This window comes from Mustelus asterias, chromosome 16 (genome assembly GCF_964213995.1).
Source record: "Mustelus asterias chromosome 16, sMusAst1.hap1.1, whole genome shotgun sequence".
NCBI lineage: Eukaryota > Metazoa > Chordata > Chondrichthyes > Carcharhiniformes > Triakidae > Mustelus > Mustelus asterias.
Genome location: NC_135816.1, coordinates 62762515 through 62788762, shown reverse-complemented (window position 1 = coordinate 62788762; position 26248 = coordinate 62762515). Strand labels below are relative to the sequence as shown.

General features: G+C 41.8%; 1 protein-coding gene across 1 annotated transcript in view; it reads left to right on the top strand.

Moving 5' to 3' along the window:
* The window catches only part of LOC144505211 (uncharacterized), a 94380-nt gene extending 69001 nt beyond the window's left edge, over positions 1 to 25379 (top strand). Inside the window, exons 8-11 of the mRNA XM_078231195.1 lie at positions 7095 to 7147; positions 7836 to 7933; positions 11865 to 12048; positions 17595 to 25379. Of these exons, the coding sequence (XP_078087321.1) occupies positions 7095 to 7147; positions 7836 to 7933; positions 11865 to 12048; positions 17595 to 19790 (2531 nt within the window). The 3' untranslated portion in view covers positions 19791 to 25379. The remainder of the gene's footprint in view (positions 1 to 7094; positions 7148 to 7835; positions 7934 to 11864; positions 12049 to 17594) is intronic.
* The last annotated feature ends 869 nt before the right edge of the window (positions 25380 to 26248 follow it).

Genomic DNA, 26248 nt, shown 5'->3' with positions numbered 1-26248 from the left:
ACTGGAAACCACAACTTAAATCACAAACTTCAGATGGTTCTAATTGTCCTGCAATAATAGTTCCCAGAAAAAAATAGAAGAATTAGAATCATTTCTAACTCTTTTAAGTAACTATAACATTGATCCCTGACACACCACCACCCCCTCAAACCATGCAACCCCCCCCCCCCCCCCCCCCCGCCCCCGCCCCCGGCAACAGCTAACCCTTTGCTCTGATCAGTCCTCTCCACCACACTGACCACTCAACTGTCAACTCCCCTCCCCGTCCAACTGACAACCCCCTATCCTGCCCACTTACCTGCAAACCAATCTTCTTCCTGGCTTGAAAGTGTCAGAACCTTCGAACGTACTGGCTTTATGACAGCTATGCCATTAAAAAAAAGAGAGTATGGCTTCCGTACCTCTGTTTCTAACACGGTTATGTTCATTTTTTATTTACTAATATTATCTCTAATATCCCCCCTTCCTCCCCGATCCTTATGGATTAGTTATAATCTGCAATATTTAGTGGACCTTTCTTTCTTGTAGCTTTGTTTTAGTTATTCCTACTTCATTTGAGTTCCTCGCTGTAGATTATTGCCTCTAGTTCCCCCATTTTATTTTGAAGGCTGCGTACATTATTGTAATTTGTCTTTGGTAGTTTATTTTATTTTTAATCAGATCCTTTTGTGCTTCTGTTTAATTGTAATGTTACCCTTGTTCCATACCTTGGTCTGACTTTCACTCTCATTTATAGCTTTTGCCATCAGACTAATGTTATTTTTACCAGGATCTTCCCTTCGGCTTACCGGTTTTAAAAATCTATTGACATGACTATTTATCCTTTCTGCGAGTATATTGGTTTCAGTCAAGTTCAACTGAAACCTGTCCCAGTGGTACTCCTTCCTACACTAGGCTTTCGGCCAAATATTTACCTTCCTTATCTGTATATACCTAATTAGTATTTAGCTGGAGCAATTATTCCAATATTACTATCCATGAGGTCTTATTCTGATAGTGTCTTAGCAGGACCTTATTCTTTTTCTTCCCTTTGTGATTAGTCCCAGTATGGATCGTGACAAATGGATCTTTCTGCACCCTTTCCAAATTCCTCTCTAGTTGCTCTTGAATGTCCTTCACCTTTGCACAAGGTAGATAACACATCCATCTAGAACTTTGGTTGCGAGTGGAGAGGATACTATTATCAAATGTTCTATGACTATAACCTTTCTATTCTGTTCTTCAACTGCCTTGAACTCTGTGTCACATGGTTAGCATTCCAGCTGTCTAGTCCGTGGCCGGCATCCTTATCCTTGCAGGCAGCTAGTACATTATAAAATGTTGGAAAATTTCACCAGGTCTGACAGCATCTGTGAAGAGAGAATAGAGCCAATGTTTCGAGTCTGGATGACCCTTCGTCAGAGTACATTCTACCTGTTTGAAATGATTGGTGTCTGCAGTGCCTTCTCTATCTCCTTTCAGATCCTTGTTACCCTACTGATTAACAGTCATACATTCCCCTTCCTGAACCTGTGCTTTTCTCTGAGATAAGACTGTTCTTTGGCAAAAGCTATCCAAAAATTTCTCTTTCTCCCTTTGTGTTAGAGTGTCTCTAACTCTCAGTCCAGCTTAAAAACCTCTGTGCCGAGTGTCTCAAACCAGACTTGTTTACTGCAATGTAGAAATCAAGGTTAATCTTACTATCCACGAATGCCCACGTATTACAGTACTGACACCTCTCTTATTTATTTATTCATTGGAAGTAATTTATACTTGCAACTAATATTCAGTTGAGGTCTAGTGTTATGAAAGAAAAATACTGTGGATGCTGAAAATCTGACTTAAAAACAGAAAATGCTGCAAATACTCAGCGGTGCCAGGAAGCATTTATGGAGAGAAAAACAGAGTTAATGTTTCAGGTCTGAAGAAAGGACAGAGATCTGAAACCTTGGTCATAATTCTCTGGCTGTTTACACCAGCGGGGTTCTCCGCTCCAACTGCAGTGAATAGAGATTTGGCCAAGTGCCAAATTCTCCATCATTGCTTGCAGCAGCAGCGGGGTGTGAACAGCCAGAAAATTCCGGCCCTTAGCTCTGTTTTTTAGTTAATCTAATGGATCAGTTTTTTTCTACTGCTGTTTGAGTGGCCAGGAGTAGGTAGTCTGACTGGTGAGGAGAGTGTTCCAGAATGGACTACTCCAGGTATTGTGCTCATGCCTAATCGCCACATTAGGAGCAACTAGTTTTCAGTCAGAGCAGTTGGACGCACCAAACCTGTCCACACTTGTCTTGGCAGTTAAACTACTGATCCGATGCTTTTTTGGTTGCTATTGGCATTCACATCAGTATCCCATGATGTAGTATCATATTACTCGCCAAAATAGTTGGGGAGGAGGAGAAAAACATTGCATTATTTCTCTGCTGGTGCAATCCAGTGTAAAATAAAGTTTGAACTTGAAAGCAAAGTGCTGGAAAAGCTCAGCAGGCCTGGCAGCATCAGTGTAGAGAGAAACAATTAACATTTTGAATCCAATATGACTCTACTTCGGAACTGGGAAACATGAAGTTTACCATTTTCCAGCCTGGTTTATAATCATGACAGTTTTTACTCCCCTCCCTGCCCCATTGCTAGAGAATGGAGAGGCAATTGACTCTCAGGCCTCTGGTAACAGACACGTGTAAGAGTAGCCTGAAGCACCTGCCCCTGCAATGTTCAACCATGATGTGGAGATGCCAGCGTTGGACTGGGGGTGGGCACAGTAAGACATCTCACAGCACCAGGTTAAAGTCCAACAGGTTTATTTGGTATCACGAGGTTTTGGAGCGCTGCTCCAAAGGAGCGCTGCTCCAAAGGAGCGCTGCTCCTTCATCACTCTGGCCGCCACACTACCAGAAGGACGTGGAGGAGTTAGAGAGAGTGCAGAGAAGGTTTACCAGGATGTTGCCTGGTATGGAGGGTCTTAGCTATAAGGAGAGATTGGGTAAACTGGGGTTGTTCTCCCTGGAAAGACGGAGAATGAGGGGAGATCTAATAGAGGTGTACAAGATTATGAAGGGGATAGATAGGGTGAACGGTGGGAAGCTTTTTCCCAGATCAGAAGTGACGTTCACGAGGGGTCACGGGCTCAAGGTGAGAGGGGCGAAGTATAACTCCGATATTAGAGGGATGTTTTTTACACAGAGGGTGGTGGGGGCCTGGAATGCGCTGCCAAGTAGGGTGGTGGAGGCAGGCACGCTGACATTGTTTAAGACTTACCTGGATAGTCACATGAGCAGCCTGGGAATGGAGGGATACAAACGATTGGTCTAGTTGGACCAAGGAGCGGCACAGGCTTGGAGGGCCGAAGGGCCTGTTTCCTGTGCTTGTACTGTTCTTTGTATCACCTGATAAAGGAGCAGCGCTCCGAAAGCTCATGATACCAAATAAACCTGTTGGACTTTAATCTGATGTTGTGAGACTTACTGTTCAAGCCATTGTCATATAAGAACTTCCCAGTCTCCACATTATGACTCCCAAACAATGGAATGCCCAAAATTGGGAATTCAAAGGTACAGGGAAGCCAGTCCATGACCTATGTCACATTTCTGCCACACAGCCGAGGATCCAAACTGGTGCAAGTATAAAATGCAATCTGCCGATTAAGTAAATGTGACACAGTAGAGGATTTAGAGTTAGTGGGGCCCTGTGCATGGCTTCACTCCCCCTTGCCCCAAGAGGAAGAACATTTTCTCTTATCTCTTCCAGCGTTTCCTCCACCCCCCCCTACACAATCACCACCAGTCAGCTCTCCCCCTCAAAGAGGAGAGCAGCATACGGTCGTCCGGGACTATGGCGACTTTACCTTTATTCTTGGAACCCCAATAAATTGCTTAAACATTATTTTTCTTTCACAGAACCATATTAACCCTACCTGATGCCCTTTAATTTTTCTATCATAACATCTTTTAACAATAGCTTCCCCATGACGGATGTTAAGATAACTGGCCTGTACTTTCCTGCTTTCTGTTTCCCTTTTTGAATAAGGAGTTATATTTGCTATTTTTCATTCTAATGTAACCTTCCCCAAATTTAGGGAATTTTGGAAAATTAAAACTCAATGCATCAACTCTCTCACTAAAGACCCTAGGATGTAATCCACCAGAACCTGGGGATATGTCAGTCCGCAGACTCAACAATTTGCGAAGTGCCATTTCCTTGGTGATTGCAAATTTCCTGAGTTCCTCTCTCTCCCAATTTGTGATTTACAGCTATTTCCTGGATGTTACTTGTACTCTCTATGATGAAGACAGGCATAAAATACCTGTCCAATTCATCTGCCATTTCGTTATTATTATTAATTCACTTTAGGACCAATGCTCACTCTGTTAAGTCTTCTTAAGTATCTATAGAAACTCTTATTGTCCATCTTTATTTCTAGCTAGCTTTCCCTCACATACTAATATTTTTATCCTTTATCTTTTTTGTCATTCTTTGCTGACCTTTATATTCTCTCCGATCTTCTAACCTGTCACCCGTCTTTGCACAATTATAGGCTTTTTCTTTAAATTTGAAACGATCTTTAGCTTTTTAATTAATCATGGATAGTGGGCCACCCCTTGGAATTTTTCTTTCAAGTTGGAACATATTCTGTTTAATCTGAAATATCACTTTAAAGTCTAAATTGCATCTCTTATTGACCTACCTCATTTGCCAATTCACTTTAGCCTAGCTCTTCTTTTATTCCCACACAGGGGAGACGGTGGCATAGTGGTATTATCTTTGGACAACTAATCCAGAAGATCCAGGGTAATGATCTGGAGACCCAGATTCAAATTCCACCATGGCAGATGGTGAAATTAAATTCAATATAAAACCTGGAATTAAAAGTTAAATTATGACCATGAAACCTTTGTCAATTGTTGTAAAAATCCATCTAGCTTATTAATGTCCTTTCGGGAAGGAAATCTGCTGTCCTTACCCAGTCTGGCCTACATGTGACTCCAGACCCAGCAATGTAGTTGACCCTTAACTGCCCTCAGGTATAGGCATTAAATGCTGGCCCAGCCAGCGACGCCCGCATCCCATGAACGAATAAAAAAAAACTGCCTTTATTTAAGTTTAAAATATTAGTCTTGGACCCACTATTCTCTCCCTGTAGATCCAACCATCTTCAGCTACTTAATCTTCCCTCCATCGTAAGATCAGAAGTGGGGATGTTTACAGATGATCACACAATGTTCAGCACCATTCGTGACTCTTCAGATACTGAAACGGTCTATGTCCATATGTAGCAAAGACCTAGACAACATTTGGGCTGATAAGTGGCAAATAACATTCATCCCACAGAAGTGCTATGACCATCTCCAACAAGAGAGAATCTAACCATCTCTCCTTGATATTCAATGGCATTACCATCACTGAATCCCCCACTATCAACATCCTGGATATACCATTGACCAGAAACTGAACTCACCAGCCATATGAATATTGTGGCTACATGAGCAGGTCAGAGGCTGGGAATTCTGTGGTGAGTAATCCACCTTCTGACTCTCTAGAAATTTCCAAAATTTCCATTTACTGTCGCAGTGCATTTATTAATTTGTACAGCTTTGTGTTCCTTTAGTTCTTTAAAATGATGATTAATGTTCAAGGTGGTTATTGAGTCATTTTTCCACTTAATTATTGAATGCCACCATACAATGGTTAGCACTGATGCCTCACAGTGCCAGGGACCCGGGTTCGATTCCTGGCTTGAATCACTGTCTGTGTGGAGTTTGCACATTCTTCTCGTGTCTGCGTGGGTTTCCTCTGGGTGCTCCGGTTTCCTCCCACAGTCCAAAGGGGTGCGGGTTAGGTGGATTGGCCATGCTAAATTGCCCTTTAGTGTCAGGGGGACTAGCTAGTGTAAATGCATGGGGTTATGGGGATAGGGCCTGGGTGGGATTGTGGTCGGTGCAGACTCAATGGACCGAATAGCCTCCTTCTGCACTGTAGGATTCTATGAGTTATGTCAGGTATAATTAATGTGGAGCTGAGTCACATTCTCTCCTCCTCCCCCAGCCCAGATAACCTAATTGATGCTCTTTTTCCACCAAAACACCCTCTGTGGAACTTTTTTGGGGTTACCTTGTTGCATTAGTACTAATTATGTCAAACCTGGGTTAGTTGTGCACTACAGCTGTCCAAATACAAACAAACCCTTAAAATGGAGCCTTAGCACCTAAATAAATTTTTCGTGCTAGGATTTATTTTTTATTTTTTACATTGGTAAAAATTCATTCCTAGGTGGTTAAAATTGTTCAGTCATTTTGATCATCATCCCAGTCTTTCTTCTGTGCTGGAGATTTGGGTGCACCTACCTGTTTTGCTATTATTATCTGATCTGCTCTCAGAACAATTACAGCAGCGTTTGTAGAAAGCTTAATTTTCCAGTATTTAACCAAGTATGGGTCTGGTATTTCAGCCTCAAGCATGTCCTTTGCACCTGAACCTTCACCTTCAATATCAAATTCGATGTTTTTGTTTCCTTCCTGAGGTACAGCATACAATTTTGAAATGATTTCAGTTGCTCAAACATCAGAGTTCCCAGCCAAAGTTCATGGTATACTTTCAAAAGCTTCCACAAATTTCTTGATGCCATACTGCTCAAGACCAGGACATGACTCTCCGTAAGTTGTGATCCACTTAGCCAACTCGATCTCAGTTGCTCCTGCACCTGGCACACAGCATTTATCCTTTGTAAGAACTTGAAAAGTGTTGACACCATCATCAACTGCCCTCTCAACTTCATCCATTATGTTATCTGTAGAACCATGGACTACAACTGTGGAGATTGCACCGTCTTCTTTCTCATGCTTAAATATTACCATCTGTGTGTCTGGGACTAAAGGGATCAAGGGGTATGAGTGGATAGCGGGGTCAGGATAATGAATTTGATGATCAGACTTGATCAAAAAGAATGGCGGAGGAGGCCAAATGGCCTAATCCTGCTTCTATTTTCAATGTTTCAATGTAAATTCAAGCAGTGTATCTGGCAAGGGGTGCATTCTAATGTAGTCAATGAATAGAGGGTATTGAATTTGACATGTCTGAAAATACACTGCTCACCCACTCTGACATGCTTTTTGTTTCATCAGTTGATCTGTTCATAATGTTCACTGTCACGCAACGGCTTGGAGGATACGAGGCGGTGAGTATCCTTCCTCTTATTTTGTTGGGGCTGTTAAGGCATACCCTTGTAACTAGTTTTGAAATAAATGATTCTTGGAACTCTGACTCATGACTGTATTGGAAAAGTTGCTAAGTTCAGAAATCTGTGTTCGCATTTGAGGATCTTTCTGACACTCCCAATTCTCTACCCTTATCTAAGGTGGTTTTTCCCAGATGCATCCGACCCCCATGCCATTAAGATATATTTCTTTAATGATGTTTGACTGATCATCGAGGACAAAATCACACTGGATTTTTTCTATTCTCTTTAACTTCCTTCTTCCACAGTGAAATGGAAATTCCAAAGTATTATTTATTTTGGCCTCCCTTAAATTAAGGCATCCTTCCATAGTCTGACCTGCTTCAGTGTTTGAATTTGTCACAGCTGTGGTATTCAGCGAATTTGTTTCTTCGTGGGTAGCTCGTAACTTGAGTTCAGAGGAACTATCTATTCTGATCTTAAGGTCCTAAGGATTCTGTTCACATACACAATGGAATGCTGCTTCCAATAGTACATGTTAGGGTAGCACCTGTCGTATCTAACTCCCCCTTTACCAGTACTTTAAGGAAAATGGAATTTAAATTTGCAAGTTATAAGTTATGTAGCTTTTCATTTTCTTTAAGCTAGAGGTGGCTGTTATTAAAAATATCCTGACTTCTTATTGCAGGTAACTGCCCGTCGGTTGTGGAAACATATCTATGATGAGCTGGGTGGTAACCCAGGGAGCACTAGCGCTGCCACTTGTACCAGGAGACACTATGAGAGGTAGAGTACATTACACCTCACTGTCAATCTGCACTCTTAAGACTTCAGTTATCAGTGAAACCTTCAACTTCTTCAAACAACGGACAGAATCTGATATCAGATCAGTAGCTATTGCACCTGGGCATAATGAGATGGTACGAAGTTGATGAAAGAAGTCATCTGTCTTGTACTCTGGAACTTAGGTTTATATCCACCCAAGTGGAGGTGGTCCGGGTTGCCTGGCTTTCATAACTGACTTGATGCCAGAATCTGTTACAGCTTTTACCTCGAGGCACAGGAGCACAAACTGTCCGTTTCTGCAGTGCGAATTCAGTCCCTGGAAAAGTGCATTCGAAAGCTTTTTGGTTCAGCCCAAGAGAAGATGCAGGCAACCTGGAGCCAAACTGAATTAAACTGAGGCACTTTCAATTTTTCAGCAAATTAAGATCCACACTAAAATTTATTCAAATAATTGAAATTTAAAGAGGCACAGTTTTGTATTAAGAAGTGTTTGCTAAGAAAAACGGTGAAACATGATGATGTACTTTGTATCTTTGTCATTGTGTTAATTGGATATGGTTTCATCTTGAAATGACGCGAAGTGGCTTCGTTTTTCTTAACAGCACATAAAGACTAAATCTTGCTAAAAGAAATAGAGGTGAACCAAAGTGTAAGCCTTGGCTCATTGGTTGCACATTCATCTCTGTGTCAGAAGGCTGCGAGTTCAAGATGCTCTCCAGTGACTTAATCACATCTTGCCTGCCAGTCCTAGTGCAATGTTGTGGAGTTCTTCCACTGCCAGAGTCAGATATCAGATGAAACATTAAATCAAGATTCTATAAAGCTTCTTAGATGAAGGAGAAAGATCCCATGCCATTATTTGAAGAAGAGCAGTAAAGCAACATTTATACTATAAGCCCCAAATCTTCTGGTCTCTTGATTTTCGGATACCACACATACAACCCCAAAATGCATGTTGGGACCCCGCGGAAGTCTCAATGCACACAATGTACTTCCAACAGTCAATTCCCTTGTTCCCTGGGACCCTCCACAAAGGTCTTGGAATCTGAGTTCTAACATACTTATTTGGATAATTACCCAGGAATTGATAGACAGTATATCCTACTCTAACTTCTGAGTAACTATTGACTCTCCCAATCACTCGCGTTGATTTCTCTGCCCCACTCCCAATCAGACCTGACTAACCTCCAACCTGACTACTCCTCCCAACCTGACCCAACTGGCCTCTCACTCACTCACCCATCACATCCACTTCATCCACCTGCCACTCCAACCACTTACCTCAACCCCTTTACCACCCTACCTATTAACTCATTCATCCATTCACTAGCATTTACACTGGATGTTCACATACACGCTCGCACTTATGCACATCCCCCAATGGAGGTCTCAGATGGACGGTATGCTCTGGATGCCTGACATGACAGACCCCGACAGAGATGTGCAGCTATATCTGGGTGCTCCTATCTTTTCAATGTGTTATTGCTTCAGTGCAGAAGCTATAATTTACCTGACAACATCAAGGTCATTAATTGACATTTGCAGTGTCGGCTCAATCTGATGTTGCCATGGATTTTCTGCCACTAACCAGTGAGAAAGAAAGGAAACTTGCAGGAGGATCTCAAGGCACTCCTCAAAGTGTTTCATGGCAAATGAAGTACTTGGAAGTGTAACGGCTGTTGTAATGCAAGAAATATTGCAGCTAACTATGCAGAGCAAGAGCCCACCATCAGAAAAGAATAAATAACCAGATAATCTGTTTTAGTTATGTTGGTTGATGGATAAATGTTGGTCAAGACTCCAGAGGGAGTCCTCTGCTCTTCTTCGAATAGTGTCACCTGAGAGGGCAATCGTTTAATGTCTTACCTGAAAGACTCCACCTCTGACAATGCAGCATTTCCCCCCCAACTGCACTGAAGGGCCTGCCTAGATTATAGTTTTAAATCTCTGCAGCAGCTCTTGAAATCGTAGCCTTCTGTCTGAGTTAAAAGCATTACAACTGAGCCAAGATGAAGAAATTGTTTTAAAAGGCAACTAAATATTTGCATGAATAAGGAGGTATCTTGAAGTACTTGGGTAGCAAACAGCATAGTGCGTAAGCTTGGCTAGCTTGTGGTGTTAACCTGTTATGGATTTGAGCTGAATGACCAGTTTCCAATCTGAATTCTGAGATTCTATATTTAGGGAAATGAACTGTTAATCATTGTAAACTTTCAGGCATGTAGAAGCAGGTCCTGAAGAACTGGTTTCTGGAGGATTGCTCCAGCAAAGTTATTGTTCATTCTAGTAAGGATATTACAGTGTCATGAAGAAATTTTATTCTGTTCTGATGAAGAGTAAGAAGTCTCACAACACCAGGTTAAAGTCCAACAGGTTTATTTGGCAGCACTAGCTTTCGGAGTCTCGGGCTCCTTCATCAGGTGAGTGAGGACTTGTGTTCACAGACAGGTCATATACAGACACAAACTCAATTTACAAGATAATGGTTGGAATGCAAGTCCTTACAGGTAATCAAGTCTTAAAGGTACAGACATTGTGAGTGGAGAGAGGGCCAAGCACAGGTTAAAGAGCATAATTTTGAAAGAATGACTCAAAAAGCAGATGAAATTCACTGAAGAATAAATTATAGCTCAATTTTTTTTTTAAATCATACAAATTAGGCTGCAAATCAGATGATTTCTGATTGTCTCCAGCCTGTGTCATGGAATTGAGGAAGGGGTGGAGAGGAGCGAGAAGAGTGTGCTGTCTGTGGCCTGTAAGGGAGAGCGGGGAAGGTGAGAGGAGTTTGCTGTGTCTGGCCTGTGAATGAGGGGATAGAGGGGTCTGTTGTGCGCACCATGGACAGGTAGGTGCCTGCCTAATGCAGTCCAGGTGCCAGTGTAAAAAGACTTTAAAGGTAACCTTGTCCAGCTCAAATAAAGCACAAATACTGATCCAAAGTTCAAACCCCTCCTGAGATAGTTGGAAGTTAACTAGAAATCATCTGATTTGCAGCCTAATTTGTATGATTTTTAAAAAAAATTGAGCTATAATTTATTCTTCAGTGAATTTCATCTGCTTTTTGAGTCATTCTTTCAAAATTATGCTGCAGCCATTAAAGTGCACATGACGGGAATTGGAGGTGACTTCCCATATTTTTGTTATTGTCTAGTAAGAATACCTGTGAGATGCTCAAACCCTACAGTGCTGTGGAGTTGTGGGTTACATGAGCGATTTTCTGCTCAGCATAGCTTAAGGGACCCGCAAAGGTACGAACAGTCAAAAAAAACTCATACCCACAACATACCACCCAGTTCAGAGATATTCAATCTTTTGCCTCGACCATTTAGGTGTATCTGAGGAACCCAGGGACTGGATATAATCCCTCTATTGCCATTATTTTTAATATATATATTGAACATTGATACTGAGAGATCTTGAGTATTCTGAATTAGGTGCGGAGGTTAATGCAATAAACCCAGGCCTTTTCAAATCTCCAGGTTTACATAACTGAAACTCGGCAACCTTGAAAGTAGGATCAAGTTGCCTGTGTAATGAAGGTCAGATTAACAGGGCTCCACTTCGGCAACCACTCCCTATCTAATGGTTCACAAGAATATTTATTGATTTGTCAATGCTGTCAGGCTCCAGTTGTTATGTGATATGAAGAAATATTGGAGGGGTGAATGCTAACTAGGATGATTCCAGCTCCCACAATGAAACAACTAGAAATGTGGGGCTGAATAAGGCACCAGGAAGGACCCTGGTATGCTGGACGTAAATTTGACAGCATCAACATTTGACCGCTTTAGAGAACCCATGGGTAAATTGATGTTGTTTGAGTCCTGCGATGTGTGCAATTACTTCTGGAGTTTGGTTTGGGGAAAGCTGTGAGAATGATGATTAAAGCTATTCAGTAAGTGAGGTGATACCTGATGCTGTTTCTCTGCAGGCTGATCCTTCCATATGAACGCTACCTCAAAGGGGAGGAGCACAAACCACTGCCACCAGCCAAACCACGCAAGCACACTACAAGCACATCTGAGGACTCTGAGAAAGATGTAAAAGCGAAAAACGGGGAGCTGAACTTGAAAGTGAAAAAACTTCAAGAATCAACTCCAATGTTACAGAAAGAGGTGAGATTTCCCTCGTTTCACTGGATACCGATTTACAGCCGGGATCATGGTATACAATGCTCTTTCTTCTTCAAAAAGCCTCCCTCACTCAATGTGGAAAAAGCTCTTGTAACCTCCGCTTGACATATATATTGCGCAGCTCGAGTCATTAGCAAAGTCCTTTTTCCAGGGTGACCGATAGAGGCCTCTGTATTCGACTGAATGTTTTCCATCAACCATTGTGCTGGGTTTTAATTGAGACAGAGTGATATAGTGCAACTTAGTTACTTAAAATCAGCAGGTAAATTTGCAGTCATTTTACATGTGCCATTTTCCTTATAACTACGAAGTGGCACAAAGTGTTGGCAGAGTCATAAATGTATGTAGGTTACAAGCTGGCATCAGAGCGAGCCCCAATGTACGATGTCATATTTTTAGTTTATTTACTGTAAGATTCCTTTTATTTATTTTCTATACTCTTAAATTAGCAAGCTCCCAGTTCCATATAAGTGCTGCCATATTATTTACCACTAGGGGTGCGCAATTATACAGAAATTATAGTAGAGAAATCACTGTATGTTGGTTCTTATCCTCCGAACGATCAGTGGTCCTAATCCCATGTGTCTGCCCTGTTCCTGTATCCTGTTTACATAAGAACATAAGAAATAGGAGCAGGAGTAGGCCATCTAGCCCCTCGAGCCTGCCCCGCCATTCAATAAGATCATGGCTGATCTGACGTGGATCAGTACCACTTACCCGCCTGATCCCCATAACCCTTAATTCCCTTACCGATCAGGAATCCATCCATCCGCGCCTTAAACATATTCAGCGAGGTAGCCTCCACCACCTCAGTGGGCAGAGAATTCCAGAGATTCACCACCCTCTGGGAGAAGAAGTTCCTCCTCAACTCTGTCTTAAACCGACCCCCCTTTATTTTGAGGCTGTGTCCTCTAGTTTTAACTTCCTTACTAAGTGGAAAGAATCTCTCCGCCTCCACTCTATCCAGCCCCCGCATTATCTTATAAGTCTCCATAAGATCCCCCCTCATCCTTCTAAACTCCAACGAGTACAAACCCAATCTCCTCAGCCTCTCCTCATAATCCAAACCCCTCATCTCCGGTATCAACCTGGTGAACCTTCTCTGCACTCCCTCCAATGCCAATATATCCTTCCTCATATAAGGGGACCAATACTGCACACAGTATTCCAGCTGCGGCCTCACCAATGCCCTGTACAGGTGCATCAAGACATCCCTGCTTTTATATTCTATCCCCCTCGCAATATAGGCCAACATCCCATTTGCCTTCTTGATCACCCGTTGTACCTGCAGACTGGGCTTTTGCGTCTCATGCACAAGGACCCCCAGGTCCCTTTGCACGGTAGCATGTTTTAATTTGTTTCCATTGAGATAGTAATCCCATTTGTTATTATTTCCTCCAAAGTGTATAACCTCGCATTTCTCAACGTTATACTCCATTTGCCATATCCTCGCCCACTCACTCAGCCTGTCCAAATCTCTCTGCAGATCTTCTCCGTCCTCCACACGATTCACTTTTCCACTTATCTTTGTGTCGTCTGCAAACTTCGTTACCCTACACTCCGTCCCCTCCTCCAGATCATCTATATAAATGGTAAACAGTTGCGGCCCGAGTACCGATCCCTGCGGCACGCCACTAGTTACCTTCCTCCAACCGGAAAAACACCCATTTATTCCGACTCTTTGCTTCCTGTCGGATAGCCAGTCCCCAATCCACTTTAACACACTACCCCCAACTCCGTGTGCCCTAATCTTCTTCAGCAGCCTTTTATGGGGCACCTTATCAAACGCCTTTTGGAAATCCAAAAACACCGCATCCACCGGTTCTCCTCCATCAACCGCCCTAGTCACATCTTCATAAAAATCCAACATGTTCGTCAAGCACGACTTTCCCCTCATGAATCCATGCTGCGTCTGATTGATCGAACCATTTCTATCCAGATGCCCTGCTATCTCCTCTTTAATAATGGATTCCAGCATTTTCCCTACTACAGACGTTAAGCTGACCGGCCTATAGTTACCCGCCTTTTGTCTCCTTCCTTTTTTAAACAGCGGCGTAACATTAGCCGTTTTCCAATCAACCGGCACTACCCCAGAATGCAACGAGTTTTGATAAATAATCACTAACGCATCCACTATTACCTCTGACATTTCTTTCAATACCCTGGGATGCATTCCATCCGGACCCGGGGACTTGTCCACCTTCAGTCCCATTAGTCTACCCAGCACTGCCTCTCTGGTAACATTAATTGTATTAAGTATTTCTCCTGCTGCCAACCCTCTATCGTTAATATTTGGCAAACTATTTGTGTCCTCCACCGTGAAGACCGACACAAAAAACTTATTTAAAGACTCAGCCATATCCTCATTTCCCACTATTAACTCCCCCCTCTCGTCCTCCAAGGGTCCAACATTCACTCTAGCCACTCTATTCCTTTTTATATATTTATAAAAACTTTTACTATCATTTAGTTTCCTTTCCTTCAGTCACCAGCCTAATTTATCCTTAAACCTTCTCGTTGCCTCTGTTTTGATTACAGGTAAAGCAGCTAGTGATTGTCCTGCCTGTTTTCTCTCTTTACTGGGTAGCGTCTCCTTTTATTTCTCCCTATGATTGCGTGGCTGAGATTGGGAATTTGCCATGAGGAAAATTAGGCATACATTCCTGTTCTACCAGTATTTGTTGCTAAGACCTGAATCTGTCATGCATGCTTCAGCCACCTGTTGTGTTTGTTTGCTAAGTTTCTAAGCTGGAAGAAAAAGCAGCACTTATCAAAACTTTATTAGTGATTAGACTGATCCAGTTGGTGCACTTGTAAGCAATTTCCTTCACAATATGAATGGATGTTTGACAGATTCTTACAGGAATACTCATCGTATGGGAAACTGCCCAACTGTAAAGATGACTTCAAAGCGAAAAAGAAGTCTTTTTGATCCTTCCTAAATTTGCAAGGAAAGCATCAAGTAGGAATTGGATTTGTGGCTCCCAATGCAAACATTGCTGCTTGTTACATGCACATGTCGGGAGTTAAAGTAACGGAGGAAATAGATGTTTGTTCGGCATATTTAAATTTGGGGAAACTAAATCTGAATTTTTAACTATCTTTTTATAAATGTTATAGGATCCTAGCTCCTCCCCATCCAAATTTAAAAGATTGTACTGAATCATAGAATCCTACAGTGCAGAAGGCGGCTGTTCGGCCCATTGAGTCTGCACTGACCATAATCCCACCCAGGCCCTATCCCCATAACCCCATGTATTTACCCTAGCTAGTATCCTGACACAAAGGGGCAATTTAGCATGGCCAACTCACCTAACCCGCACATCTTTGGACTGTGGGAGAAAACCGGAGCACCCGGAGGAAACCCACGCAGCCACAGGGAGAATGTGCAAACTCCACACAGACAGTGACCCAAGCCGGGAATTGAACCCAGTGTCTGACCCTGTGAGGTAGCAGTGCTAACCACTGTGCCACCATCAATAGGCAAATTCATAGTACTGAGTCATATCTAACAGGAGTGTCCCAGGTAAAGTTCCCTTTAATTTCTCCATCTCTTCATGGCACTGCACAGTCTCTTTAGGATTGCTGCGCATGTGCATATCTCAAAAAGGGACTTGCTCTTGTACAAGCCTATTTGTCTGCTGCATAGTAAGTTCTGCACCATTGCGCAACCACACAGCTTAGAGGGAACAATGGTCTCAGGTTTTATTTGCACATCTATGCTGTGTTAGTTAGTGTCAACTGGTCACTGGTGATACTGGCACTAAAGTTAACCTCTATATAGAGGTAGCCAATGTTGTTCCTTTGTTTAAGAAGGGTAGCAAGAATAATCCAGGTAATTACAGGTGAGCCTTACATCAGTGGTAGGGAAATTATTGGAGAGGATTCTTCGAGACAGGATTTATTCCTACTTGGAAATAAGTGGACGTATTAGTGAGAGGCAACGTGGTTTTGTGAAGGGGAGGTCATGTCTCACGAACTTGATCGAGTTTTTCGAGGAAGTGATGAAGATGATTGATGAGGGTAGGACAGTGGATGTTGTCTACATGGACTTCAGTAAGGCCTTTGACAAGGTCCCTCATTGGCAGACTGGTGCAGAAGGTGGAGTCGCATGGGATCAGAGGTGAGCTGGCAAGGTGGATACAAAACTGGCTCGGTCAAAGAAGACAGAAGGTAGCAGTGGAAGGGTGTGTTTCTGAATGGAGGGCTGTGATAAATGGTGTTCCTCAGGGATCAGTGCTGGGACCTTTGCTGTTTGTAATATATATAAATGATTTGGAGGAAAATGTAACTGGATTGATTAGTAAGTTTGCGGAAACACAAAGGTTGGTGGATTTGCAGATAGCAGTGAGGACCGTCAGAGGATACAGCAGGATATAGATCAGTTGGAGGCTTGGGCGGAGTGATGGCAGATGGAGTTTAATCCGGACAAATGTGAGGTAATGCATTTTGGAAGGTCTAATACAGATAGGAAATATACAGTAAATGGCAGAACTCTTACGAGTATTGATAGGCAAAGGGATCTGGGTGTACAAATACACAGGTCACTGAAAGCGGCAATGCAGGTGGAGAAAGTAGTCAAGAAGGCATGTGGCATGTTTGCCTTCATCGGCCGGGGTATTGAGTTTAAAAATTGGCAAGTCATATTGCAGCTTTATAGAACCTTAGTTAGGCTGCACTTGGAATATAGTGTTCAATTCTGGTTGCCACACTACCAGAAGCATGTGGAGGCTTTGGAGAGGGTACAGAAAAGATTTACCAGGATGTTACCTGGTATGGAGGGCATTAGCTATGAGGAGAGATTGGAGAAACTTGGTTTGTTCTCACTGGAGCGACGGAGGTTGAGGGGAGACCTGATGGAAGTCTACAAGATTATGAGAGGCATGGACAGAGTGGACAGTCAGAAGCTTTTTCCCAGGGTGGAAGAGTCAATTACTAGGGGGCATGGGTTTAAGGTGCGAGGGGCAAGGTTTAAAGGAGATGTACGAGGCAGATTTTTTACACAAAGAGTAACGGGTGCCTGGAACTCGTTGCAGGGGGAGGTAGTGGAAGCGGATATAGTAGTGACTTTTAAGGGGCGTCTTGACAAGTACATGAATAGGATGGGAATAGAGGGATATGGTCCCCGGAAGGGTAGGGGGTTTTAGTTAAGTCGGGCAGCATGGTCGGAGCAGGCTTGGAGGACTGATGGGCCTGTTCCTGTGCTGTAATTTTCTTTGTTCTTTATATTTGTGGATTTCTGCTTTGGATGGCTATCCAGTTAACCTTAGCTGGAGTGTACACACATGAGATAATTGACAGGAACAGGATTGGATTACATACACAATGATGAGTTCAGAGTTGAATATGCTATTGGCAGTCAGATGGCCAAGAGGCTATTTCGGCTGCATTTTGTGTTACTGTTTGTGAAACAGTGTCATAGTGACAGTTAGTGCTTGGGTAGAAAGTTGGAGATGGTGGGAATAGATAAACTGAAGAGAGTGAAATGGGATTTTAAAGAATTAAACCATTTTCCCTTTCTTTTTCAGAGTCATCCAGCAAGTGCTGAAAGATGCCAAGAGAAAAGCCAAAGGACTATCACTGCTCAACACACAGGTACTCAGGGCAACTCCCAAGACAAACGGATACATACTCTAAAATGTAAAACCCAAGATGATGGTGCATCAATTGCAGGGGAATATCCCAGAAGCAAGAATCTCCCTCCTACAGGGCTAGGAAAGGGTGAGATGTCTGAGATTGAAACACGCAGATTGCATGATCAAAAAGTAAAAAATCAGAAAAATAGAGTGTGCTCAAATGCAGGAAAAAGCCACAAGTCACCCCTGCAGCCCCAGGACTTGTCCAATGGCCCTAGTGTTAAACAAAGTCTGCACATTGGCACAGAGGGCAGTAAGTCCATTTTTCCATCTGCAATGTTCCAGCACCTTCACTCTGGTATACTGAACTTCCAGTTACCTGAAGGCATTTCACCTCTTGATGTCCTTAAAAGCAGGCTGGGCTTGACCACATCCAAAGATGTATCTAGACCTGCTTTGCACAGGGCACTCAAAATGGAACAATCACAGAGCATCAAACTGGATAGCAATGTGTACTGCAAAACTCTGAGCGAGAGTGAAGCACAAAATGTTGTTGGGCTTAGTCACGAAGACTCAGAATGTGATCCTCAAACAGCAAAGAAGCTTTGTTTTGGACAAGTGAATGGAATTCGACTGGTGAAAGGGAATAGGTCTCCTCTACCCCTGTTAAGTAACTCGAATTCTGCCAAACATATTGCAGATTCAAGGGAAGAACGCAAAGGTAACCTAAGGACAGTAGCATTTGAGGGAATAATTGTGAATAGTCAGCACGGAGATTCATTAAGTCGCCCGATGAAGAGGGGTTTGGTAGAGGAAGGATTGAATTTAAGCAAGTCCATGGACAGCAGCTATATGTATGATCGGAAAGGACAGCTGTGTGAAATTTTACCTCAGAATTTATCCAACAAACAGTCACCACTACAGATCGAGCCTTCAATGCAATACAGGGAACAGTCCTCTCCATTAAACCTCAGTAAGTCAAATAGAAGTTCTCCAGGAAAGAGAACTGCAGACTTCATGGATGCACCAGTCTGTTTGTCAAATAAGAGTGTCCCTCTTTATCTGCTTCCTAAACCTTCGCAAAATCTTTGTGAGAACAGGGAAAGCCATCACAAAAATGAACAACCAACCAAGAAACTGAGGCTGGACTCCTGTTGCAGCACAGAGGTGAGTGACCAGAGAAGAGAATCTATTCATTCCGATCATAGCTCTGGTGCTGAGTCACTTAGTTCATCACCCAAGAGCTTCAGTTCTGGAGTTGTGTCTGATGATCTACCCACAGACTTAAGTCTACCAAAATATCCTAAAGTCCAAAAGCCTGATCATACTTCCACAAGTTCAGACAGCACTCAAGACACAAAAACACGATTGAGCTCTGAGACAGTAGACAAACATCCTACAGATATGTCCCAGTTGTCTTCCTTATCTGCTGTCTCTGAAACAATTACTACAACAGACAAAGACCAAAGGTCTCCAGCACAAAGTGGGCCTCATGCACCACTTGGAACAGCCTTAGTTTTGGACGGAACAAAGAACTGTCAAACAGAGTTGCAAAAAAGTTCCATAAACAGAGCATTTCCATCAAGTAGCATGTCATCAGTTAAGCAAAGCCTTCATGCACACCGACTAGATGAGTCAAGAAAGGAGGTAGAGGAGCCATCAGGAAAAAAGTCGCTTAACTCTCGGGTGGATCAAGTCAGCCAAGAAGAAAAGCCTGAACGAGGCCAAGAGTTAAACCAGTCCAATCATCAGGCTGTATCCTCAGTGAGTCAAGTAGACAATAAGAAAGGAACACAGACAAGCCCTTATCTTCTAGGAGGCTATCATCCGGAACTTCATAATATGGCGGAAAAATTTGGAGCACATTTTCAGTTGGTTGATTTGAATAAAAATTCTGCAAAGACACGCAAGTCCGATGCAGTTATGATGCCAGTATTAACCCCTGGCCTTCCTGTTATGGTTCCTGGTTCTGTGCAACATCGACAACTTCTTGCTTCCCATTCCCAGCAAATGTATAATCACCTCCTGCGGACTTCAGTGCTACCTAACTTGCCTTATGATGAGGTAGTAATGCGTAGACTGTCTTCCAACACATCAACGTTCTCTCCCTCTCACCTCTCTACAGTTTACTCTGAAAAGCGAATGTGAATTGCTTTAGCAGTTAAGTTAAAGGTGGGGCAAGTTATCTCTCATGGATTTACTAATGCTGGAGTTCAGCTTGACAATATGCAAGGTTGCACCTGCACTCACTATGCTGTTAAAGTTTCTTTCTCCCACGCCAAACTTTCCAAATCTTTGAGCTACGCGTCAACTGTGGTCAAGAGGGAGGATTATAAACTATCTCTATATCCTTGTCTTACCACTCTGAGCAATTAGTGATGATCCCCATGAGGATGACCAGATGGCAATGATGTGTCCTGATTTGTTTTTCTCTCCTCTCCCTGTATGAAGAGAGATGAGGGAGGGGTAGATCACTTGGCCTCCTCACAGCTCCTGATGTAACATGGCCAAGAGTAGCAGGGTGGTGTAATTCAAGCCTAGTTGCATTGAAGCTTGTCGTAGGTGGAGGGTAGGGGTGTCCATTCCAGAAACGACTGTGGCTACAATTTGTCATTCGGTATTTGCTTTGAGCAGGGAAGCACTTCCTTTAAAGCAGAAACTAAAACACTCAGAAATTGAATGATTCTACTGTTTAACATGCATTCAGAATCTCTCTCAGAGAAAAATGGGAGTTGTGCTCAGGGAGCATTTTGTATAATAAACTGCTGAATCAGACTGATCCCAGTAGAGTTATAAAAGGTAGCTTAACTTTGATATTCGACTTCTGCCCGTCATGGTCTTAAACACTAGAGGAGAGTGCAAAAGGCTCACATTTGTCACCGCTCCCATGGAGAACTTACCCATAACTGAACAATGGACAAATCTTCAGAAAGATACTGTGAAGTAACAATGTTATACTCCAAGGTGCTGCTTGAGGATTTGTGAGCATAGGCGGGACCCCTTAAAACTCAGCCAGAAGGAATTTTCCCTGTGGGGGCCAGTCTCCTATCCTTTTGCTTGCCCTTGTTTCTGCCCAATTTAAACAGAAACTCGGGACGTGGGTTTTCTGTTCAGTTGGAATGTCTGTAATTGCACACATTTGACTACTAAATACTGTGGAACTCTGATGAGGTCAACTCTAATTTGCCAAAGAAGAAAACTTGACCTTAACCACAAACTGATCTTATCAGGGATATTTCTCGAATTCTGTACATCCTTTGCCTCATCTAGTTTCCTTTACATATTGATTGTACATGCGAACAGCGTAGGGATGTTTCTGAATGACAGCCTGTTTCTTTTGGTTTGCTTGAACTATATTCAAAGTTTTTTTTAAATGTGCTTGTCCTTTTGAAAACAATACCCTTGTTTCCAGAATATATCTGCGCAGATGATGTTGAATCACGCTGTAATGTATTGATGACAAACACAACGTGCGATAGGTCCATAGCATTTAAAAAAACGCTATTTCTGTTTGTAAAGAGACCTCAGGACTTAACTTGCAAGACAGACAGTGCACTGGGTCAGTTTGGAGGATGAGAACAAAGCAGCAACACAGAGTCTGGTTACTTCTGGTTTTTACACAAAGGTGATCTGATCGCACCTCTTGAGACTATTTAAAACTATAATTGTTATGAACGTGGATTCAATGAATTAGACTTAAGACACTGCCTCTCTCATTCTGAATTGGCCATGTGCAATTTCTGTTTTGATGCATTAATTTTCCTTAAACCAATGCAGCCGCTTTTAATAACTGACTTTAAACTATCGTCTCTAAATGTTTGTATTTGTATTATTTTTAGTACTGACTTTAGTGTAAATTAATCCCTGTAAACTCTGGCAATGGAGGTATTAATAATTCCCTCAGGTACTTGCAGCTCATTGCACCTATTAAAATGATTACAGCAAAGCAGTTCACCTTTATCTCCATTGTCAGAAGGTCCAGCTTACCTGGCACGATGAGGTATCTGAGGCGTACCTCGAGAACTGTACTTCCAAATGGTTATAGTGACCTAAAAGAGGATAGCAGCAGAATTTTGAAATACAGTTGTCGTCTTTGACTTATTTTAACTCGCCTTCAGCTTGTTGGGTAAGGAACAGCTGATTGAGAAGCTGTGTACATGTGCTGGAAGATATGTTCAGCCTTTTCAAACTAGCAAAATGGATGCACTCTGGTGATCTTGGAAAGAGGAAACTAAAGAGGAGATAATGGACATAAGAAACTACTCACTTACATCTCTGTTGTCCTACCCAGATATCTCCAGTTACAAGTACTGTATGTGTAGCTGAAAATAGCCAGCTATACTGTGTGGATTTTATTTGACTAACCTTGTCTTGCTTAAAGACTTGAGAGATCAAAGCTAATAATTTAAACTATAGACTTTTATACTCGTATATACAAATGACACTAGAATCTCCTCAGCAAGATGTTAGGGTCGCAGATCATGTTAATCCTCCAGCTTTCTTTTCCCAGAATTTCTGTTGTTCCCTCAATGAAAGGTTTAATGTGTATGTAATTATGAACACTCTATAAGAGCTCATTAAATGTATTATCCAGTTACAAACTTGGGCTGAGAATCTGAAAAGGAAAACCACCTTGAAATGGTCGCTAGCATTTTCATATTTATTTTGCGCTAACTTTTTTCAGAGTTATTTTAAAAAGTTAACTGTATTCTTTGTTGAGTGGTTAAGTTTTTCTTACCTGATTTAGGAATAATTTCTGTTGCATAATAACTGATTTTGCATTTAGGTTAAATGTTAGCTTTATATTTAAAAAAATGTTTAAATGGTTAAGTTTTTATTTGTCAGTCATTCCTGTGATCCAGCCACCTCCTCCTCCTCCACCCCCACCCCAACCCTCTCGTCCTCTCTCCTTTCAACGCATTAAAGTGCTGAAATAACATAAAAGAGGTCTAGAAAGTTAGAGCTCTTTGCTGAATAAAGGGCTCAGCAATAGGATATTGATTAATGAGGCGAATTGTTTTGATTAAAAAGCACTATTGGGTACAGATTGAAAACTCCACTTTTAATCTTACCAACACCATTGAACAAGTCAAACAGGCTGACTGATGGTTTGATGCTTCAAGTTTTAACCCTTCCCCTGCAAATTTTCTCATTTCCAATTATTTTAACCAAAATCCCCTACTATTTTTGAATTGGAAAAGGCATTATCTTAGTACTTGCAGGAGCAGATCTAGATTGGGAATTAGCAGAAGAGAATAAACCCTGTGAAAGCCAAGACCTTGTGCCATTTGAACTCCCTGCGTCACACCGAACTCACTGAGTTCTTCGTAAGGGTAGAAATGTCCCTTTGTAAGTAGGCGAGCAATCTGAGAATAGCTTCAAAGCTAATCTCAAAGCTGCCCTGTTCCCAATTGAAATAGATCTTTGTCCCTTTGAGGCTATCTTAGTTTTCGTGATCCCCAATGCCACCTCTTGCAGATAGAAAGGACAAGTCTCCGCATAACTGTGGCACTCGTCCAGGCGGGTGTTAACCCAAGCACTGTAGGTATCTGTTGCTTCAACACCTTAATGAGAGAGTTCACATGGATTAGCTGACTCTTATTTTTGTGTTGCAGTTAAATACATACTCCCTGCAGCTTTTTAGTGGTATGCAAAATTGTCATAATAAAGGAATGTATCTGTTCAGTTACTGAGCATTAGACAATAATGTTTTATTGCCCATTGAATAGGTAGCTTGGATCGTTGTACTGTGTGCAGGAAGCATAGTAAGGGATAGAGCCATTGAGTTTGTAGTGTAAGGGAGACAGGCACATGCTACAGTTTGTACAGATATGGTCTGTAGGATGCGAAAGAGTTGCCCACTGTGATAATCATACCTTTCCAATCCATTGTTTATTTGTGACACTTTGTAAAGAAAATCGAGACAGTTTGCTTTTTGCATGTACATATCCTATAAACTGCCAGATGCTATAAGCACAGGAATTCTTTCTGTATATAGCTACTTGTGACCAAGTATACGTGCATGTGTTATTAATACTAAGTTTCTGAATTTAAAAGACAATAATGCACATCATTTATATAAAACATGTAAAGTCCCAATCTATGGCCAGAAGCCCAGTTACTCAAAATTCAAAATGTTGCTGCTGCATTTGACAGCCTGATTGTGCTGGATTTTGAGTTTGGTTTGCCTCCCTCTCAGTACTCCATCAGTAATGTAGATGAGAGTTCTATTATGTGAAGAGTGAGCAACCCAATTTAATTGAATCCAGTCCAAACCAACCTCGCCCTATCCAAATCACCCACGGTCCTCTGTAAGAATAGCTGCTTTGAAGAAATGTAATAATTTGTGCCCCACTTTGCTTAATATAAGATTTTATTCTCTTGTCCTACCTCATCCTTCCAGAATTTAAATGTGTGATTTTAATCAGGTCAGGAATGTAGCTGCCTAACGACAGCGGTTTTCAGTAAAGTGCATTGAATATGTCCTGTTTATCCAGGACCAGTACAGTATATCATTTTGATGAAAATCTGTTTGTATCTATTGAAAATCCTGGTCCACTACATGTTATGTGGGCTAGACTGGCCAATGGGCATTATACCACTAATGTCCTGTCCCTGTGAGCTCAACACCCAGCACTTCCCCACATTTGATTCCAAACCCCCCAGTTATTCAAAGTAGTAATGAGCTCTCTGCTCTAGGTGCTCTACATAATGCCTTCTGGTAGTAAAACTATATTCTACTTCAGGTTGGGCAGATTGTGCATCAGCTGAGCCCTGTTCGGTTTCTATGAAATTGGATGGATTGAAAGAAACAATGCTGGTCCACAGTTTACTTGATTTCTTGCCCCTCACCCTGGCTGTTTCTCAATTACTTTAACAGTACTTGCTCTTTTGTCTGGAACTGTGATGGAGTAGTCTGGGATTTGGAGTCTAATGGAACTTGGGACTTTCAAAAATGAGAGTTTCAAGGCTGACACTTTTGACCCAAACCTTCTGTTTCCCCTGCAAAACTAAGATCTCATTTTTGTCGCAGTGCGGTTGATTTTTGTGGGATTATTTATGGACTTTTGTCGGTATGGCTATGGCACACCACAGTGGGAGCCCAGCAACCTCCAGTAATGTTACTTTGCAAATCAAGACCACTTACAGGGGAGGGGAATCCCTCCCCTGTAGTGTTTCCCAAGTGGTAAGCACACTTTTAGAATTCGCAGGTATATAATTAGTATGAACCTTTCCCAGCATCTATCAAAATGTGACAGTAAATCTTCATTTCCAAAAACTTCAGTTAACAATATTTACTTTGTGGAAGCATGTATTAAGAGTTTTGAAGTAACCCTTTGGTCACACTGGATTGGGGAATACTGTGGTATTTAGTTACGCTGTACTGTGGATTTAAAAAGTGCTGTTTTTGTTTTTTTAAAAATTGCTGTCTCATGCACTGTTTCAGAAATATTGACATTTCCCTTTTAAGCAATTTTCAAACAAAGAAGTGTACTGTATCAAATGGGACCATGTATGGAATAAAGTATCCTTTGGAGCATTGTCTTACTTCCCTTTGAAACTTCAAAGTATTTTTGTATAATATTCTGATAGTTTGATTCATTGTTTGCTTATATTTTCACACTACATTATACGAAGATAACTACTTTTTGATAAAAATTACAATTAGATTACTAACTGATTTTTTTTGTATGATTTTTCTCTTTCAGTATATTGCAATCGTAATAAAAAAATTTGCAAAGTTTCTTTGTTTCTTTCCAATTGAGTCTTTACCCTTCACAGAAACTTACTGGAAAACTCGGCTTTCTTTCAGAACAGTTTGGCTTTCCCTGGAATTGATTCCAAATCGTCTCGTTGGCATGTGGGTGTTAAAGGGTATCGTACAAAATACTAAGCCCTGTTGAATTGGAGTTTTGACCTTGCAAAAAAAAATCATTTGCCAGTTATTCTCAAACAAGTAACAATGGAGCACTTTTCCAGCACTGTTGCCCTTCACCATGATGCACACAAAATTAACCAGAAGATGCTGAAAATGCTAATTTGGGCTTGGTTACAGATTCAAGGATGCCGGCAATCTGTTGACGCACATGACAATTTTTCATTTCGGAGTTTTAGCGTCAGTCAATTATAAAACCATGGGGTGGTGGTGGTGGTGGGGCATGCAGTCTGATTCTGCCCTTGTCTGAAATCCATGTACACACTTTTCACGAAGTATCATTGGGTAGCAGATATGAATGGAAACCCTAATTATAATTTATTCCCTCCTCACTTGTCTAGACTGAGACACCGAGGCTAAAGTTGGTAAATTTAATTGCTACCTTGGTTAAGGCTCTCTTTGGGAAGTGCATCAGTTGTTTGTTCTCCGTGTTTCAATACTGCACCAGGTAATACCTTTACCCACTAGCTCATCATGGGAGCTACATCATCTGATTGAAACATTCCCGTTGGTTGAAAGTGACTAATGAAATATTTGGTTTGAACACCATTTCCTGTATCATGAGGGGGAGTAGACAGTAAAGTTGGGCAGATTTTTGGCGATGCTTCTGTTCGTATTCTCTATATTGCATTCTGCATGATATTGTGAGGGAAGTAAACAGTTAAACAAC